This window comes from Ochlerotatus camptorhynchus, unplaced genomic scaffold (assembly GCF_037179485.1).
Source record: "Ochlerotatus camptorhynchus isolate MF236.1 unplaced genomic scaffold, CSIRO-AGI_Acam_v1.1 ptg000070l, whole genome shotgun sequence".
Taxonomy (NCBI): Eukaryota; Metazoa; Arthropoda; class Insecta; order Diptera; family Culicidae; genus Ochlerotatus; species Ochlerotatus camptorhynchus.
The window spans coordinates 4,824,192-4,844,924 of record NW_027040560.1 but is presented as its reverse complement, the minus strand read 5'-3'; the positions used below and the strand labels follow the sequence as shown (position 1 = coordinate 4,844,924).

At 41.9% G+C, this 20,733-nt stretch overlaps 1 protein-coding gene across 3 annotated transcripts in view; it reads right to left on the bottom strand.

Annotated features, from left to right (window-relative positions):
- Positions 1 to 3,599: 3,599 nt before the first annotated feature.
- LOC135697418 (endoplasmic reticulum aminopeptidase 2) overlaps positions 3,600 to 20,733 on the bottom strand; it is a 56,436-nt gene continuing 39,302 nt past the window's right edge. For all 3 annotated transcript variants that reach the window (XM_065217078.1, XM_065217076.1, XM_065217079.1), the window contains 9 exons: positions 13,450 to 13,551; positions 13,156 to 13,383; positions 13,014 to 13,096; positions 12,750 to 12,952; positions 12,504 to 12,684; positions 11,063 to 12,443; positions 10,864 to 11,006; positions 10,050 to 10,802; positions 3,600 to 6,155 (listed from right to left, as the gene is read on the bottom strand). In XM_065217078.1, coding sequence (XP_065073150.1) covers positions 6,003 to 6,155; positions 10,050 to 10,802; positions 10,864 to 11,006; positions 11,063 to 12,443; positions 12,504 to 12,684; positions 12,750 to 12,952; positions 13,014 to 13,096; positions 13,156 to 13,383; positions 13,450 to 13,551 — 3,227 coding nt within the window. In that variant the 3' untranslated portion in view covers positions 3,600 to 6,002. The remainder of the gene's footprint in view (positions 6,156 to 10,049; positions 10,803 to 10,863; positions 11,007 to 11,062; positions 12,444 to 12,503; positions 12,685 to 12,749; positions 12,953 to 13,013; positions 13,097 to 13,155; positions 13,384 to 13,449; positions 13,552 to 20,733) is intronic.

The following is a 20,733-nucleotide window of genomic DNA, read 5'->3' as shown; positions in this document are numbered from 1 at the left end:
GGTGAGACCCGCCGCAAAGGAGCGTTCGGCTAGGTCATTGAGCTTACTCTGCATATCAGAGCGCCGTTGTGCTAGTAGAGCAACATCATCAGCCAAATCGAAGTCGTTGAGATGCTCCATGGTGATAGGCTGCCAAAGCAGCCCACGGTTCGGTACACGGTCAATTGCACCTACCATGATCTCGTCGATTACGATGAGAAACAGTAGCGCACATCCTTGTCTCACACCAGCGACTACCCGGATAGGGTCGGACAAGGCTCCGTTATGTAGAACTCTGCACGTGAAAGCCTCATACTGCGCTTCGATGAGGTTGACGATTTTATCCGGGACTCCCTTGCGTCTCAGGGCGCCCCACAGATTCTCGTGATTGAGACGGTCGAAAGCTTTTTCGTAGTCAATGAATACCAAATAAAGAGACTCTTGGAATTCATTGACCTGCTCCAGGATGATGCGGAGCGTGACAATATGGTCCACACAAGATCTTCCGGCACGGAATCCTGCCTGCTGCCGTCGGAGAGTCGCGTCGATCTTCTCCTGTATCCGATTCAGGATAACTTTGCACAGAACTTTGAGAACAATACACAGTAACATGATGCCTCGCCAATTGTCGCACACAGTCAGATCCCCCTTCTTTGGGACCTTCACTAATTTGCCCTGCATCCAGTCGGCCGGAAAAGTCGCGGTGTCCCAGATATTACAGAATAGTTGATGCAACATTTGTGCGGATAGCATGGGGTCAACTTTGAGCATCTCTGCTGATATGCAATCGACCCCTGGAGCCTTGTTGGATTTCATGCTTCGGATAGCTGCTTCAATCTCCTGCAGTGATGGGGCCTCGGAATTGACGCGAGTGATGCGCCGCACCCTAGGCGGATCATGTCGAGATGTTGATGGCTGGTTGGCCGTCGAAACTTGAAGAAGTTGTTCGAAGTGCTCAAACCAGCGTTTCAGCTGGTCAGTGGGGTCGGTAAGTAATTGTCCAGCCGTGTCCTTCACTGGCATCCTCGGGTTCATCCTTGCTCCACTCAGGCGTTGTGAGATATCGTAGAGGAGGCGTATATCGCCAGTGTTTGCGGCTTTCTCCTCTTCGTCGGCCAGGCAGTTCACCCACGCTCGCTTGTCCCGTCTGCAAGAGCGCTTGACTTCCTTCTCTAGAGCCGAGTACCGTTGACGGGCTTCGTTCTTGGCTCCTCTGGTTCTCGCCCGCTCTATCGCGGCTTTTGCTTCTCTACGCTCCTCAATCTTCCGCCAGTAATGTAATGGAGAAATTAAATATATCAGAACATTGAAATACGTAATAATAAAGATACATTTATATGGATAAAAAAGTGGTATTCTGCAATGAAAATAATAATTATTTTACAAACAATATGATGCAGCTCTATGTCTCCCAATATAAGAAAGATGTAACCCTGAAATTTCCAGGTTATATTATGCAAATAAATATTTTTAGCTCGAATGATACTTGATATTTTTGTGTTGTGTTGTGTTATGTTGTGGGAGAGCTTGGGATTAAACCCATGATATTCTGCTCATTAAGCAAAACCGATCCCTCTAGGGTTATCAAGCATCTCAAAATTAAAACACTCCACTTCACTTGGTATGTAATTAACAACAGAAATACGCGATAATTCAAATAGTTTCAGCGGCTGATGGTTAATTTTAAATATACTACGGAGATTACGACAGCGACTACGACGGTGCCTAAGACGACGACAACAGCGAATTTGTAACTTACCATTTGTCTAGGATATAACACCTATGCCCGGCACCTCCACTTGAGCTTCATGTCTGCTATCTGTCACTGTTTGCAAAAATATCTAATAGCAATTACCTTTGTTGTAATCCTTCCTTCAACGAAAACAAATTTTCTTGCATTGCCATGGCCACCTGGGAGGAGGTTTGCGTCTAGTGCTTTCCCTAGGTTCCATTCACGGCCACCAGCTACCGCCCGTCCAGTCTTGGGTGTATCCAGCGACGCATCCTTAAGCTTGCTCACAATCTCCGACACTGGCGAGAGACCAGCATACGACCACTTTTGTAAGCCGTAGACTCGCTGATTCACGGCAACGTCGTCTACTGAATCACCACCAAAACTCGCGGCAGGCACATTATCAGCACTTTCCCCTTTAGCGTTAGCGTTGTTATGATATACTTCGTAGATTGGATACTAGCGACACTCACGTCTCTTCTGAAATTCTCAGTTAGACTACTTTCAGGAATAATGCTGGGGAGTAAACATTGGTTGATTTAAACAAGAGTAACAGAAGCATAACTGTCGCTATTCCCGACCACGCCCATCTTTACCATAACTAGGGATAGGGAAGGAAATGTTGATGTAGTACTTACTTAACGAGAGGCCACCGACTTAGCGACACCCTCATAAGTGCTACGGAGTTGGAGGGTTGGGTAGGGTATTCGGTTAGGATTCACCTCAAGTTGGCGATGCAACCAAAAGTATCATTATCAGCACTTTCCCCTTTCGATCGAAAACACTTATTTTTTTTTTCAAAAATAGTTGCCAGCGAACCAACATTATTACCGCGTAAATAAACTGAAATTCAAATTATCACTCGCGATGCCACAAATTTCTGATCCGGGAGAAAAAATCAAACAACGCCGATAGCGCCAAATCTTCTGATGCTTGCAAACATGATGAATCATGTTTCTTTCTCGATTCTAAAACTTCTCGGAAAGCGAGAAAACCACCAATCACACACGTATAACTGTCCGGGAGGCAGAGTGCCAGCGTTAATCCGGTAAATGCAGCCGATAACAATGAAAGCGAACGCACGCACAAAACAGAGAGCAAACTTTAAACACAACCGTATCCGAAGGGGTTCGAAACTGCACTGTTCTGATCTTTCTTTAGAATTATCCAAAAAAAATGTACGGAATAATTCCTCCTCAGCTTTTCCTAATTATTGATCATAATTCCTTTGAAATTCTGTTCAAAATTGTCGTGGCAATGATCATAGAATGTCTCCTCTATGAGCCTTTTCTCAGAACAGTCTTTAAATTGTTTCCAAAACACCCCTTGAATTTATCGCACAGTTGTCTAGGAATATTCTCATAGATTATCTTAAATTGCTATTCAGAAATCCTTTGAAACATTCCATGTTATTAAATTCCCAAGAATAATTCCAGATTGGAAATCCAAAATGGTCGAATTTTAGCAAAAATGTGAATCAGAGAAGGTCAATTTGTTTCTGATTCGTCATTTGGCCTGAAACTACTCAAAACATAAGCCGAAATCAATCTTGGAAATTTTCTTAAATCCCAAATTTACTGAATACTTTCGTTTGTTGCTGAATACCCAAGTAACAATTTTGGTTTTAAGAAGGTTCTGTAGACCATGATTTAGACTTGTAGAATGCTATAAAACCTCTATAAAACTGGAAATGTTACTTGGGTATGAACAACTGGGAAAATCGGAAATTTTAAAATGAAAATCCCGAGTTTATACAATTTCTCATAGTGAGTCTCAATCAATGAAAGTTTGAGAACCATTGATCCACACCTATCTCAGTTTCAACATAGTTGACATAGTGATTTATATGGAACCTTTCTCATAAAATAATTTAACACGAGCCGCACAGTTTTACAGATTGAAGTGTTTTATTAACGTTCTTTTTTTTTGACACAATGTTTTACGACACGCTTCTGGTTGTTGGGTTCGCTTTGTTTCGGTTTTCTTCGCTTTTTTCGTCGGTCGACCAGTTGATAGTTTAAAAAAAAAAATCAACAAAAAATGCTTCCATCTGCCTTCACTTCAAATCAAACTATCGTTCTTTTGCTTTTGCTTCCGCTCCTACTTATCTCTTTTTGTAGAGTACAGCCGACTATTTACTTGCTGCTGCTGCTGCTGCCGCGATCTGCACTATTTTGCATAATATACATAATAATCTCTATACGATAATATGACACAAAACTTAGCACACGAAATCTTTATACTCGGCCTTCGGTTAGTTTCTGGCTTTGTTTTCATTTTCTTAACACAGTTTGCGGTTAAATATTGGTTTTCATAACTGACGAGATGCACCAACTGAAGTAGAAAATATTATCATCTGCAATTCATCATCCGGTTGCGTTTTGTGTGTTCGGTTGTGTTATGTTTGCTGAAAGCTTGAATGCGTTTGATAAGCGTATTGATTAAAAACCTAATCCATCATCGACTGTTTCATGTAGTCTAAAGAGGAAAAAAATCGAACCTATTTTTCGTATATGTGTGTGTTTTTGTATAGATATATATATATATTGCTACACAGCTTTCTTACTGAGCATTGCTGTTTAAAAAACCTATTACAGATATTGCGAGAGAATGATTCCATTTTGGAGAAGAACCTCAAGCATGGAATCCCTGATCACGTTTCGATTCTTCATTGAAGCCTTCTTCAGGGTCATTGCATTGAATTTCAAAACGAGTCAGCGATTCCATAGTTGATGTTTAGTTAAATAAGTTCAGTGAACACTAAACGAAGAATGGAGAACGTTACAGCTTCGGTTTTTTTTTCGGGGAGGAAAACGATCATTACAGGAAAAGAGAAGCAACAAAGTTAATTATAGTTTACTCTGATACCGAACATTTATTAGCATTTTTTTTGTCACATAATGTTTAATCTCCTTCCTGGTAACTTTAAATTTCTGTAACGTAAATATATTCTGAGAAACGCTTATTTCTGCCTCTGCTTAGTAGATTAGAGAATCTGTTTGCCATTTCCGTTAATACTGCTTAAATTCGGTTCCCTTCGAGGTCGTCCGGAACCGCCACCCATATCACACACCTGTAGGTCAAGTTTCTGTTTTGACCTTCTTTCCGTTTGTTGCCACTTCACGCGTCTTTCGTGCTCCCGGTTTGTTTTAAGGAAATCATCATTAATATAGAGAGGGGATGGCGTACTTGTTTCCATATACATTTTTCTTTTATATACACGCGAACGCAATCAAATCAATTTGTCTAGAGTTTTTCGTCATAATTGTTGTTCGTAGCTTTTCATTCTCTTTCTCATCAACTAAAAGTACAGTTGAACAATTTATCACCCGCCTGTGGATACAAAAGGAACGGAAAACGTTTAGGGGGCGTTTACGTGTCAAATCCATTTCTTTGCATCCACCACCGACAAGTGGACCCCTCCGAACCTACTGCGATGATGATGTTAACTGTTGGATTTTGCAGGCTAGGTCCACTTGTCTGTGGTGCACCACTTTGTTTTTTACTTTCTCTACATTTAGAACTGATGAAGGGAATAAACGTCTCATCGAGAGCTAAGTAGTTGCTTCTTGTTACGGTGCGTCTTTTTTCGTCGTCCTTCCGATCTACTCCTAATCCTACGCAATAGAATTTTCTCACTGTCAAGAGCATTGAAATCGATGCGATGAGTGTGTGTGTGTGTATCTGTGGGTGTGACTAATGTATAATAAACGTCATGTTTGCTCCTATGTTACACAAATCAGTCCCTTCTCATCTGAAGTGTTGTTTGCTATCGGCTCGGGCTATATGAAACTATGGATAAATGGAACGCAGGAAACGTCGAGCGTAGTAAACTCAAAAAGTCAAACAAGCTGTAAAAGCTTTATCGCACATGTTTCCGTTTTTTGTTTGTTTTGTTAGCTTTTCTGTCTTTGGAAGATTTGTTCCGTTTTTATAGTTAGATTAAAAATTCTTCTACCAGAGATTGTACTACAGATAAATGCATTCTGATTTTCTTAGCTTCAAATTTCGCGCTCGCTTTCTAGAAAACATTCATACCGGTCTCGGTCTCACTTTGTTTTTTTTTGTTTGTCTACTTAGATTTGTTCTGGTTTGTTTTGCTCGATTGAATCTGCCGTTTGTTTGTTTGTTTGTTTGGTTTGTCTCTCCTAAAGATTCGAAAAAGGAAAAACTAAAAAATAGATGTATATCATTTTTGTTTCCCTATCTTCTGGTTTTACTGCATTACACTTTCGTAAAATTCCTCTCGTTTGTGGCTTCTTTTACTTCTCTGCTGGTTGGTTGATTCGTTTCACTTATCCAAGTGGAACTTGCTCTCGATCCAACTGTAGATGGACGCCTGCGAACGGCTGACCCACTCGACGTTAGCCGCCACCATGCTTAGGGTCATGTTAAGGATCTTCATGCCCGGTCCGTCGCCAAAACGCTCCACGAGGGATTTTAGCTGTGGAAGGATAAAGCAAGTTTGAGAAAGAGTTGAATAATTTAAAGCTAATGCAATAAAGTAAATACGAGACAAAAAGTTTGAATTCCATGTTGTAAAGTATTTTGGCTGAACATCAAACTTGAGATGAACGTCATTGAATATCAATGATTTACTATAGACGAATTAAACTATTTGGGTTAATGACTTTGTATTGTTACGCAATAGTTTCTAAGAAAACAATCAGGACCACCATTTGAAAAGAACTGAAATAAAATAAATTTATTTGTTCACGTTCTCCCGATAACAAATTTCTGCAGTAGTATTAGGGTATTAGTCTCAAATGCAGGGATTTTTTTTTTAATTGCTAATCTCCAGTAACTAGCCATCAAGTACTAAATTCAGCCATCAATTTTAAAGTCTGGAACGCGCAAAAATTGGTCAACTTCAGATTGGTGTATTTCTGTTAAAAAAAACCAAAAAACCTGAAATGCTGCATTTGGAAGTTGAGTGTATATACAATGGTTGCTATGATGAGTTTTCACCGTTTGCTCTCCAGTTTTCAAAATGACGTCCAAGCAAAAGGAGCAGCGTGTCAAAATTTTGCTCGCGCAGCAAGAGAATCCGACGTTCTCGCCAAGTTGGCAAAATTGTTGGATGTGGCCAAATCGACCGTGACAAACGTTTTAAAAGTGTTCAGGGAGTGTTTGTCGGAAGCCTGGAAGCGGCGGCAATCGTAATCCGGACGTGGCAGCGACGACGAAGAAGGTGGCGGTAAAATATAAGCGGAATCCTAACTTCCCAATCCGGGACGTCCCTGGCAAGCTCAATGTCTCCCATACTATTGTGCAGCGGGCCAAGAAATGAGCCGGGTTGTCGACGTTTAAGAAGGTGAAGGTGGCGAACCGAGATTACAAACAAAACACGTCGGCAAAGCAGCGGTCCCTAAAGCTGTATACGAATCTGCTCACAAAGTTCGACTGTGTCGTCATGGGCGACGAAACTTATGTAAAGGCGGATTTCAAGCAGCTTCCAGGACAGGAGATTTATACCGCATCAGGAAAAGGGAAGGTGGCAGAAATTTTCAAAACCATCAAACTATCGAAGTTCTCGAAAAAAAATATCTCGTCTGGCAGGCCATATGCACGTGTGGTCTAAAAAGCGGAATTTTCATTACTACGGGAACCATCAATCAAGAGATCTATGCCCAGGAGTGCTTGGAAAAGCGGCTGTTACCATTCCTAAAGCAACATAATAGACCTGTGCTGTTCTGGCCGGACTTGGCGAGCCGTCGAGTGGTACGATGCTAACAACGTGGTTGTGGTACCCAAAGACCACAACCCTCCCAACAGGCCAGAACTCCGCCCTATATAACGGTATTGGGCCTTGGTCGAACTTAATATGTCTTCCGACTAAATACTCCTGATTTTTTCCAGAATTTTATTACATCTTCGCACAGAAGCTAGTTCCAGTGTAAGGTTCTTCTGACATCAATCAAAAGATCCCTGATGTTGCAGCCTGATATATTCCGACTTTCTCCAAAAGTGCTTCTGGCTTTCTCTTGAAGTTTCTTCCAGCATGATCTGGCAGTTTTGTTGTTTCAGAGTTGCTCCGGATTTACACCACAATATTGTTGGGATTTCTCCGGGAATCTCCTTCCTACTAAACCAGAAGTCCTACTGACTTGATCGGTAAGTGTGTACCAACTTCATCTGAAAGTTTCTTCCGACTTGCACTTTCAAACTGCCACCGGAAATTTCTACCGTCTTTTCCTGGATGGTTATGTTCCGACAGACTCAGCTCCCTCTGGAAGTTTCTTCTAACCTTATAACAAATTTCCAGCTTCACTGGTTCTTTCCTACCTCTCCAAAAAGCTCCCACTGGAAATTTCACTTTATTGATAGTTCTTTGTTCAGAGTATTTTTCCCGGGAATGATTATCTGGTGGTCTATTATTTGTGAATATGTATATTTAACTGTTTCCAAGGTCCTATCTAAATAATTTCAATTGAATTGGAAAACGTGATTTTTGGCAAAATTAGTCAAAATTGTTTCCCTGGATGTTACTGGTATTCCTATATTTTTTGTTTATCATCTCATTTTCTCAAACACGTATAAATAAGCATACTTGGAAATGATTTCTGAATCGTTGTTCTTTCGTAAATTGATGAGTTCCAAGTGATTTAGAGATATAGATTTTAAAAAGCACCTCTGCGCAACGTTCTCAAAATGCCGATCATGTCATCTGCCGCTCAAAGGTAAATGCTCCGAACGAATTGGATAGCAAAGGTTCCATCATCAGAAGAAAGGTTTGTTTTTCTATGCGTTGCTTGCGCCTTCGCTCGAGCGCAGCGCTACTGTGTATGTTGCTCGGATTCAGGCAAAGTTGCCAGTCTTCGGAAAAATATAACATTACATGGTTGTAAGCACAAAAACCGAAACAGAAGGAAAAAACATATTTTCGACATTTATTACTTTAACTCTATGCAACTCGGAACCAGTAGGCTTTGGAAATTTTACGTCTTCGAAAGAGTTGTTTATTTTGTCAAGATAAACAACTTTAAGCCATTAAGGCACTAAGCCTAACAGCTTAACAGGCACTTAAGCTAACAGGCATTAAGCCTCCAAAACGTCAGAGAAAGAAGTTAAGGGTGTTTTCCATTTGGAAATTTTTCACTCAAATTTGACGCTTCGAAAATAAATTAAGATGTTCGAAAATCCCTCTGTTGTTGATCGGCCGATTTTCGAGAAAGCGTCTGTCAAAGTTGATTCCTTTTCTGTCAGAAATAAGTCTGCTGAGATAGCAGGTTTATTTGAAAATTTTCCGCCTGTCAAATTTAAGTAAAAATTCATCAATTGGAACACAGCCTAAGTTTGATGAAACACCAACTTTGGACTCCCTCCCCTTGCAGCGGATTTTTCTACATGGCTGCTGGTCGCCCTAAAATGCTACGTAATTTATGAATGTTCCCTAAGATTACAGGCTAAGACAAATCTTATCAATTCTTGGGTTTAAAAAAAGTTTCAACATTTTTAAACATTTTTCTACGGCTTTGATAATGTTTTTTTTTAATTGAATTTTAGAGATCTTAGAGATCTTGAATTCAGAAAGAAATACTTGTGCTGTGAACCATTTGCCGAGTTAAATTTAAGTCGTGGTTAAAAGTGATATTTCGAAAGTTATTCTGTATGTTCGAAAATCCCTGTGCTGTCGATCGATCGGATTTCGAGAAGACCTCAACCACGGTTGTCAAAATTTAACTTCTTGTATGTCAGAAACAACCACGCTCGGACAGCAGGGTTAATCGATAACTTTCCATCTGTCAAATTTTAACCAAAAGTTAAAAAAAATCCACCAAATGGGTCACAGCCTTAAGCGAACCCCACACGGTAAGAAATATTGTCAATACCTACAAGTATTGACAATAATATTGATGATGTGAATACAGAAATATTGTCAATATAGATGTATTGACGTCAATATAAAATGTATTGACAATACGATTATTGACAATAAAAGCAATCGTGTAGGGTCCACTTTAAGCAAACCCCACACGCATCAATATATTGACGCGAAGGGGAATTATTGACAATAATATTGATGATGTGAATCCCGAAATATTGTCAATCTCGATATATTGACGTCAATATAGAATGTATTGACAATACGATTATTGTCAATAAAAGTAATCGTGTAGGGTCCACTTTAGAGATATTTGTATAAATTTTCAATATTCTAGGACAATGAAAAAATGTCATAGAAAAGGTTCATTACTTGTAGTTCGAAAAATATTCCAAAGAATTTGGATGATAAAGTGTTGATCTTCCTAAGTATTGAAAAGCCAAAACATAACCAAACTAAGGAAGTTGTTGAGAAATTTCCGAACAAATCCTGCGTAGAGTTCCAGCAACTTACCTCATCGTAATCGAACTTGGTCGAACCGTACTGCGTGATGGCCGATATCACCCGGGCAAAGTTGACGCTTCCCTTCCCCAGCTTCGATTGGAAATCAATCCACTTGGCCTGCAGGAACCGACAGGCCATCGCCCCTCCGGTAGGCGTACCAGCGATCGCCTGCAGCACCTGAACGATCTCCGTCACGGGCAGTGTTATCACGTGCGACAGCAGCCGGTTCTGCAGCCAGGCATCCTTCGTTACCCCGAGCGCTCGGAGTAATTCCATCCGTTCTTCGGATCCAACTTCCTTCTCCCGACGCAGTGCAGTGTACAGGGCCCAGCAATCGTGCCAGTAACGGATCTCCCCGGACAAAACAGATCCAATGTACGCTACCGAGCGTAGATTTGGTGGGATGTTCGCTTGGTCGTTCATTAGCTCTTTGGCGTTTCGAATCGCGTCCGGTTCTTCCCAGAGGACTGCACTCAGTAGCACCGTCGGTCGTAGCAGTTTTATCTCTTCTTTCCCGGTGTCGTTCCAGGTTAGGTCACGAATCGATTTGGCCAAATTCTGACGGATGTACTCCGCCAGGACGAGGTAGCATTCGGAATACTTCAGGATCTTGCGCCATTTTTCCAGATGCTTCAGTCCCACGAGAACCGGACCCCAGTCCTGTTCCGTTGGAAAGTATGTTATCAAATCCATCGCGTAATCACAGCGGAGCAGATTGCCGTGGCATAGGGTGAAGATATCCGAAACGAGACCGACGCGATCCTGCAAATCATCATCCGAAGTATAAAAATAGATCTCATCAAAAGCAAATTAACCGTCATACCTGTGTGCTGAAGATCTGATGATTGATTTGCAGCTGCTGGACCAACTTGGACCAATTATCGTCGTCGTACAGCACCCGGTAGTATCCTGTTTGATCGTGATTCAGCTTAATCCATTCCGGCGAGTGATCGAGTGTAATTTTGGCTGTGGAATGACGGAGAGATAAAAGCTATACGTATACAACCAATAACAACACTTACTTTCGGTCGAATTGAACCACATAGTTTTTGGATGTTGATCTTTATTGCTGGTGAAATAGGTGATTGGGAATGTCCATCGGGTACGTTTCTTGTCCTTGCCGCTAGTGGTCAGGGCAACCGTCGTCGTTGTGGTCGTGGATGTGGTGTCGTTTTCCTCAACATTCGGATCGTCATGAATAGCAACGAATTCAGCTGGAGCAAACGGGGTTTGGCTGATGTGAAACTCGTTTCCTTGTCGGCTGACATTGACCAATGGGAATCCTGGCAGGTTAGTCCAGTAGTTCATCATCTCTTTGACATTTTTACTGTTGTTGACCTGTCGTGCACAGATCGACCACAGATCTGCTGGCTCTGCGGTCATGAATTTGAACGTTTTGATGAACTTCCCCAAACAGTGGCGGAAGTTGACTTCCCCAATGGCTGATTGTAGCATGGAAAGCATCGAAGCCGATTTGTCAATGTAGAATTCTTCGTTGTCTCCAGTTTCGGAAGTCCCAAGGTTCAAACTTTCCCAACCTTGCAAGGCATCGATGTCCATGGCTCGCGTAGTGGTCTCAATCAAGAACAACTCATTCATCGGCCACAGTGGCTTGATCGGTGTCAGTATAAACCTGCTCAGATACTTGATAATGCCTTCCCAGAGCCAAACGTGTTTCCAGGTCTTCGGTGAAATTAGTCCTCCAAAGTACTGCTTAACGATACCCTCCGATATCTTTACCACAGACATGTGGTAATCCTTAGTGGAGACATCCTCCGGTGAGTTCAGGAACGACATCCGGAATACGATCAACCCAAGTGAGCTGGTAAAGTCATCGTTCAAGTTCGGCAGCACGATAAAGTCTAGCTTTGACAGTGGATACGCCACACCCAACCACTGTTGAAGATACTCCAGAATATCCCTGGATGTGTGTAGCACGAAACTGCCCTTGTCTACGTAAGGTTGTGGGGCGTAGAACGAATACGCCGGTGCTGTCTTGATTTCCAGTGCATCACTCGCTCTGGTATGATTGGTCTCGGTTCCGTTTCCACCTTGTTTGGTACGGGTTCCCTGAATTACGTTTGCCGCTACGGCATCGGATACTGCGCTGCTGGATTCGTTCACGGTAGATGGCTTGGTAGTGCTATGTGGGATATTGTTTGTTAGTTTGAAAAGATTCTTGGACAGTAGAACGGCAGTTAGATTGCGGAATGGTTTCTTCTCCGCTTTGGTCAGTTTCGCTGGCTGTTTCGTCGGTTCCAGCAGTGGCTTATGGGTATCCTTGGTGATATTGACCATCTGGTAGATAGGCGAGGGATCAAGCAGTTGACGCTTAAAACTGCTGATCACCCAGGAGATCGAGTTCGGTGGAAGAGGGGGCGTCTCGGCAAAGTCATCTCGAAGCTGGAAGATTCTTGTGTTAGTACTGGTATGCAATACAGGACTACAAAAAAGCATTCTTACCAGACCCGTTCCCATGTAGAATCCAACGTCATCCGTATCCTGCACGATCGAATTGGACAATCCTATGTGGAACCGGTCTCGGAACAACGATATCCTGAAAGATGCCCTCAAATGTGGTTCATCAAAGCAGGGAAATGCTTTCCGGGCACTTCCAGGCTTTAATACTGTCGCTGCCAGAATTCTGAGAGTGTGGAAACAAATTGTTAACACCTTTTTCGATTGAATTTTCAACGATCAGAACAGTACTTCTTAACATCTGGCTCCGGTTCGAAGACGTCGACAAAGAACCCATCCGGCTCGGTGATCATTTTCGAGTGCCATCGAATGCTGAGAGTGAAGTTGGTCTTCTTGCGTAGTTTATCCCGTAGCTCTATGTACAACTGCTGCCTTGGTGGATACTCCAGTATTCGCAGAATTTTCAGGGAGTACCCCTTCGGTCCTACCAACGCCTAGTTAAAGATTTTAATTATTTCTACAACAACGGGCGAAATTTGTAGAAAAAATACATACCTTCTCTGTGATATTTAAATCTTGTGCGTGTAGCACGATGAAACTAGTTTCCTTCTCAACGTAGAACTCAACCGTCACTTGACCTGCAAAACAGCGATATGATCAATCTGAATTTCAAAACCGGAACTGTTCATCAACAAACCCTTCACGTCCATCGTCGTCAGGTTCGGGTGAATGGTCAACATGTACCGATTGGGTCGTACATTGTTCGGCAGTGTTGGCAAGAGCCAGGGAAACGGTTGGCCATTCGTGGCAATCGGTTCGAAGGGTTCCGAACTGTTGTAGCCTTCCACGACGAACCCGGGCGGTATCTTTCCAGCGCATGGACACACGCTTTGGGGACCGGCGTAGGCTATCACCAAGGCGGTGGCTGCAAAATGCAAGGTATTTCGATTATTAACTGCGTGCGGCTATTCGCTGTAGATTGCTGTTTTACCCAGCAGGGTTCCCAGAACAATGGCCGTCACGCATAGTGCTCGCTTCTGTGAACAAACGGCGACGCCTTCACGTCCTGGACGACCACTGGTACTATCGCCACCTAGAAAAAAAAAATACTAGATTACTAACCAGTTTTTTTTCTATTTCAAACAATTCAAACTTAAAGTTGAAGTAGGGTTGAAAACATCCGTACAGTATTGTACGGTAATATTTATCTATCGCTCCGTACATTGTTGGGCTTGGGCTACACAATTTATACCGTTAATTGTTTTAGCTCTTCTGCTTTAATGCATTATAAGTTAAGCACAGAGCATAGGTGTCTAGTTAGGGGGGGGGGGGCAAGGCTCTTTTGGCCCTTCTATAATGTTCAATAGGAGCCCTGTTACAGTTACGTTAGTTAGTAGCATGAGCAAACAACATAATAATTATCAGTACCCGTGTAGCCAAGATAAACAAATAGAACCCAGCCAGTAACACATTTGCAAGAAAGGGAGATTCGCTACCTGTCACTGCCGTCCTGTTGACAGTTCCGAACGATTTCCGCTTGGCGGAGACTGGCATAGCACGGGCAAGACATCATTTCGGTTTGTTTCGTCACAGTGAAACGTGGTGTTTGCTTCTCCGTAAAAAGTGACGGCACGTGTGCGAATTTGGGAGCGAGATTGCCAGATCACCCGCCGCTGAAAGCCAACTCCGCTCAGTGAAGTGAACGGCGCGAGTGCAAGTCAAAGCATTTTGGGAAACCGTCGTCCTTGTCAGACCAACGCAGGATCAACCACAGCACCATCGGATACGTCACGTCCGTCGCTGACGGCGACGCAGGAAGAGGGTTTTTCTAACCAGCAGGTAATTTCCTCGCATTTGATCGCCGTGCATCCAGTTTATCGATAATGAAACCTTTGCGGTTTTCACAGCCGGCACGTTACGCCCACAGCAACTGCCAGAGCAGGTGTTGATCAGCCGGATCCACTGAATTCCACCGAGAGGTAAATTAATCCATAAATCACTCTCTCACTAAGCGCGTTGATCATTCGATTACCTTCAACAGACACGTGGCAACATCCGCCCACCAGTACGATCGGAAGATTGGCCCGAGGAGGCAAAGCACATAGGTGTATCGAATCGACAGAGAAACTCGACCACAAGGTAATTGGCACCGCTAAGTTGGTTCTGTTCACGTGTGAGTGACGCGTGTGGCTTTGCAGCAGACAGCAAAGATCTGGCGTTTGGAGGAAGTACGACAGACGATTAGTCGACCAAAAGTATCCGGTCAAAAGCATCCGGAAAGAAGCCTTCACCGTGAAGTAAGTGATGATGCATGCAGGAAACCACACGCATGAAGCTAACCGCACTGCGTTGCAGGGCTTCTTTTCTTCCACTGTAGCTTTACCATTCTCCTGGATGTCCACGGTGCTGGTTGAACGGATCGAGTACGTTGTTCACTCATAGAATCAAGACGAATACGGTGACGGAGCGGCCATTGGTCCACCGATCACAGACGAGGGAATAGTTGCAAACATCTCGTCGGCAGTAGTGATCCGTCGAACACGGAAGAACCGGAGATCCACTTCTCATAGCACATTGGCTGAAGCGGTCCGCCGATCACTGATAAAGGTTCGGTGCGCCCAGGTCGCCCTCATGCGAGTGGAGCAAATGTCAAGGCTAAGTGGCCTCCAGTGACGAAGCGACTTCATCGAGGCAATCTATCGCCAAGCGAGTCAACGTGGAGTAAGCAACGGCAACAGGCAGCGGTATGAGTGAGTGAGTGAATTGAAGATAGTTCTAAGCGCTTAGTAGGGCTATGATAGGCAATGTGCAGCATGTATGGGCGAATGGGTAAATAGGTATCATCATGCTATGAAAATTCGATGCCTAGTGCTTTATTTGGTTTTGGGAAAAGTTTACAGCCCTAATAATTTTCATTCAAATTTTTAAATGTGTACCTTGAAGTATGAGAAAAAACGTATTCGCAAGAAAAAACAAAATTACTGAGCCTATCTGTAGAAGCTGCTGTCGCAATGTGAAATTTCAATTCAATATTATTTTAAAATTAAATTTTTGAATATTTTGTCTAACTGGGTGGCAACTGAACTAGGATAACCGAGGTATAACATATTTTATTCCTAATTTATTTCGAAAAATTATCTAGTTTTAAGATTTTATATATAGGGGAAATGGCTCTTATGTTGGCCTATGGATCTAAGATTGGGCCCATCGCTAAAATATTTACCAATTGTATCTAGATGAACGCGTCATTAGGACGGTACTGATGGATACTTTTGGTCGCTATTGAAAATTTAGTCGATTGCTGAATTTATGTATGTGCCCAAATTAGGGACACTTAGGCCGACATTACATACATTTCCCCTATGTTAAAGATCTTGAAGAGCTTTTTTTTAAGTGGCAGAATATTTAAATGTTTTGATCAGCCTCTGATGATCTCTAAAATGTGTCCAAGTTTTATACCTTGAAATTTTTTTCCAGGATCTTTAAGTTGAATTTTTTCAGGTTCTATTGGAAAACATATTCTATTTCTAGGATTGTGACCACATTTCTAAGTCCAAGATTTTATTTGAGAACTTGGGGTTTATTTTCAATTCTGGGGTCTTCAATATTCAACTAAGGCCCATAATCCTAAAAGTTTTGTTAAGACCGAAATCTTTACCTTTATTTTCTTCTAGGATCTTGAAAAGAAATCCTTAGCTCCAAAAATTAAGAATGGTTCAAGTATAAATCTTAAACATTTTTTCTAAGCTCTTGAGTCAGATAACAGACTTAAACGATAGACGAGGAGATGAAAGTTTAGAGTTGATAGTCCCGTTAGAGTACGGCAGTGTGAAAATTGTATATAGAGAGTAGAAAGCGAGCAAGGACAACTTTGAGGAAGTTACAAATCGGGATAATTGGAATCATTTGGAAATGGTTATTCGAACTGCAGTGCTTCTTCATGCGGAACTGTAGGATCCTCTTGAGGTATATCGTAAGTTGGAACCACTATTAGAGTTGTTACTCCAAAGCCATCGAAGAATATCGAAAGCGGAGTCGGATGAACTGTTGGACTGCTTTCTAGAACACGAGTCTTCAGCTGGTTGGCGTGCGACCGTATCAGATAATGTTGATCTTTAAGGGACACATTGTAGTTGACGGTTCCTATCTTCTCGATTACGGTTGCTGGTTCCCACTGCCAAAAATTCGCTCGATGTACCTTGACATATACGAAATCACCGTGCTGAAAACCTCTCTGGACTGGGCCGTGCTTTTGGTTGAAAGCGTCATTCTGTTTCTGTCTCTGGATTTGGTGCCAGTTTGATTCGGTTGGTTTGAACGATATGGTACGAAGTGGTCTTCCAAACATCATCTCTGATCGCCATTTGGTGCAGAGCGATATACTTGCAGAAAAGTGTTTAGTGGTTCCTCAAGCGTTTCTCCTCCGGAACGATTTTTCCGGAGGCTTCTCTTCAATGTGTCCGCGAATATTTCGGCTAACCCGTTTGATTGTGGATGATACGGAGCAATGCGAATATGGCGGATCCCTTGACGGGTGCAGACATCTTGAAATTCATGACTTCAAAACTGTCAGACACGGTTACCTCTGGAACGCCGAACGTTGCGAAGGATTGATTTAGCAGCTTGATTGTGGTTTTCGATGTCGTAGATTTGGTTGCGTGCACCTCAGGCCATTTGGAGTGGGGTCTACCATTACTAGAAAGTAGATTCCATCTACTGGATCTGCGTAGTCGATGTGAATCCTGAACATGGTTTAGAAAGAATGGGCCACGATTCTAACGTCGTCTTGGTTGGTGTTCGACGTAATCCTCAATTATATCGTTATTGATACCAGGCCAGTCCATCCGTCGTCGAAACATGTCGGGAACCACGACTCTGTCGCCGAACATCACAAACCCATCAACTAGGCTGAGTGATTCACGTCTGTGGTATTAGGGTTGAACTACAGCGGAGAGATTCTTGATGCAGACAGGCCAACTGTCTCGGATATGCTTAGCACCAGTTTGGAGAGTAGCGTTTGTAGATGTACCTTCTGTAGTGCTGCGAAAGAAACCGGAACTTTTAATGTTGTGTCGGAAAGAATGCTTGATAAATCTTCTTCCAGGGTGAGTGCAGCGATTACAATTTCTTCCTCTGGTTGGTTTGGTCGATCAGCCGGGACAACAAATCTGGGCATCCAAAATTGTTCGTACATACATGCTGAATCTTGTAGTCGTAGTTAAGCATTGTATAGCCCAGCGTTGCAGTCTGTTCGTAGTGTGTAGCCCTTCTTAGAACCGAAGATGAGCGGCAGTGGCTTGTGGTCGGTCAGCAGGAGAAATGTAGGTAATGTCGGCCTACATGTCCCAAATTTGGGCGCATCGCTAAAAGTCTGCTATTTATCAATTGTACACGGGAAAAAAAGAGTTCCCATATTCGTGAACCACAGCCGTGAACCATAGTTCACGGTGTATATTTGAGAAAATTTTGTTCTGGATAGCTGGCCGTGATTTTTAGTTCGCGGTCCGTTCCCGTTTTCGGGAACGGATTTTTTTCCGAGTATCTAGATGAACGCGTCATTAGGATGGTACTAATGGATATTTTTGGTCGCTATTGAAAATTTAGTCGATTGCTGAATTTATGTATGGGCCCAAATTAGGGGCATGTAGGCCGACATTACCTACATTTTCCGTATTTGTGGAATTTTGTCACCTCATAGACTAACGCAAGTGCATCCTTTTCGGGTTTCACGCTATGTCTGAAGGCACTTTTTTGCAACATTCATGTACCTCAGATTTTTCTTCACAGGATGTTAGTATTGATCCTAACAATCAAATCTGTGATGGTTTTAAAATATTTCATCTTGGGTTTTTTGAGAACAAGTTTTTTGAAGTTTACGAAGCCGATTATGAAGGCGTATATGGACTATTGACCATACAACTGTTACGAATTGAACAAATGCAGTCAAATAAGGTTCAAAAGTTGATTGCATTAATCCAAATGGCATTAAAGAAGTTTTCTTTGACAAGTAAGATCCATATTGATTTTGTCGACTTTGTGATAAATCAATTAATATTTGTTCGTAGCACAATATCTTGCTTAATTTCTCTTCGCTCATAATAGTAAAAGAGAAAGAAGCGAGCAGGACAGTCCGAGACAGCCACGTAATAATAGTAGGCATTGATTTTCGTCCTATTTCGAGTGTTTTTTTTTCGTGCTTCGAAAAGCGACTCTGTAAAAAAATGAAGCCACTTTAGTAGCGACGATCGTTGAAAGACTTTTACCGGAGTTCAATAAAGGAGATAGTAGGATCCGAAAGTTTTGTGTCTTGTACTCAGCAGCTGGCGAAGGTGGTATTTATCACTAAATCATCCTGAGGGGCGGAAAATTTGCTTGAATTTTTAAATATAAACAGATATGTTTGACTCAACGACGAGATCGAAAATAAATTCTGGCAACCATGACGAAATTTTTTGAAAATCGTTTAACCGATAATGCCGATAATACAGCAATAAAACTCACAAAAGGTTAGCTACTCTTGCGCAGTGAGTTTAGGTAGCCCTCAACTTGAATAACTACAGAGTTGCTAGAGCTTCATTGCAGTTCCCATATTTTGTCCATGGAAATTTTCAGGAAGGTTCAGCGACCTTCTAGGAAATTCTGCGAACTATAGGGAACTGTAGTGAATTTTAGGAAAGTACTGCAAACTTTAAATAATTTCCTCCAATAAAGCAGAGAAATTCAACAACTTTCAGATAAGTTCATTGAACTTCAGGGAAGTTCTACAAACTTCAGGAAAATTATTCAAACTTTAAAGATGTGCTTCGACCTTCAGGGACGTTTTGTGAGCTTCTGGGGAGTTCAATGTTGTTCTGGTAAGTTCTACGAACTTCAAAAGAGTTCTGTGAACTATAGCAACATTATATGAATTTCAATGATGCTCTGCAAAAAGTTCTTTAAACGTTAAGACATTTTGGCAAACTTTAGGATGGTATGTGAACCACAGGGAAATTTTATTAAAATTTGGAAAGTACTGTGAACTTTAAGAAATATCTGAGAATTTCAGGAAAAAAAGCCAAACTCAGAGACTGTCAAAGAACATCAAGAAAGTTCGAAGAATTTCATCGAAGTTCAAGGAAATCAAGGAACAACAGGGCTTTGAATTTGAATGTAACTTCTATAAGCTGTTTCATCGAGTTGTTGGTGGAACAAATCCCACTCTATATCTTAGAAAACAGGTATAGTGATATCTCTTTCTCTTTTACGCTTCCCTTATGAAATGTGATCGAGGGCATGAGCATGGTAAAAATGAGAGTTCGCCACCTAAAAAAAATCGTGAGTACGACTTTACCGGTATAAAAAAGGGAGCAGTTTACCGGTAAAAAAAGGGAGCAGTTTATGAAAGTTGAGGTTCACAAATATCCAGAAGCAAGATGTTTATGTTAACCTCAGTTAACAAGAATTTCAAACCAAACTCGACAGTCAAAGATGTGCGGGTTTATAGATAGGTAATCATAAAAATTTGCAAATTTTTATCTGACGCAGGTTTCTCCTAGGAAACGTAGTGCATGTAGTGAAAACCACTTTGTCGCCAAAAGCAGGCAAAAAAATTGCCGAGGTTATTTTTGTAAACGTCACAGGAAGACCATTGGGTTTAAATTTGAAACAGTTGGGAAAAAAATTCTAAGATTTCTCAAGATTTACTCAGAAAGATCTTAGTTTGAGTGCTAATAGGGTCAGTGTGTAACAGTTATCTTTTCAACTTTATATTTTACATAACTTTACAGTATACTTTTGTTATATTACAGACGCTAAAAATAGGCTAAACGTAAACGTCTCAAACAATCCAGCCCGACCTCAAATCAGCAGGAAAGACAACGCAATTGGGTGGCTGCCGACTCGGCATATGCAATTTGGATTCCAATATTACTCAGAGATATGTAAGTCTCTTTTACTGATTCGTATGGAGATTTTTTTTAAATCGTAGGTTACTCATGCGTTGAATAAGCTACGTTTTAAGACAATTTTTCATACGAATGAGTAAAAGTGTCTCACAACTGAGTAAAAGTAATTCACTCTCTGAGTTAGTTTAGTTTTCAGTGTGCGACGCAACGAACACCCCTGTTTATCAATCGGCAGTCAAACCTTCTACGTTTCGCTTGCTTAATCATTTGGATTATCATTCTAGGCCCCTCCTTTTTTTCTGTATTTAGCTGATGTCGGCGAATGAATAGAAAAAAAAATGCTGCGGTGTCCACGCTGCAGCGAACAAGTTCGAGGTCGATCCGTCCAGCGT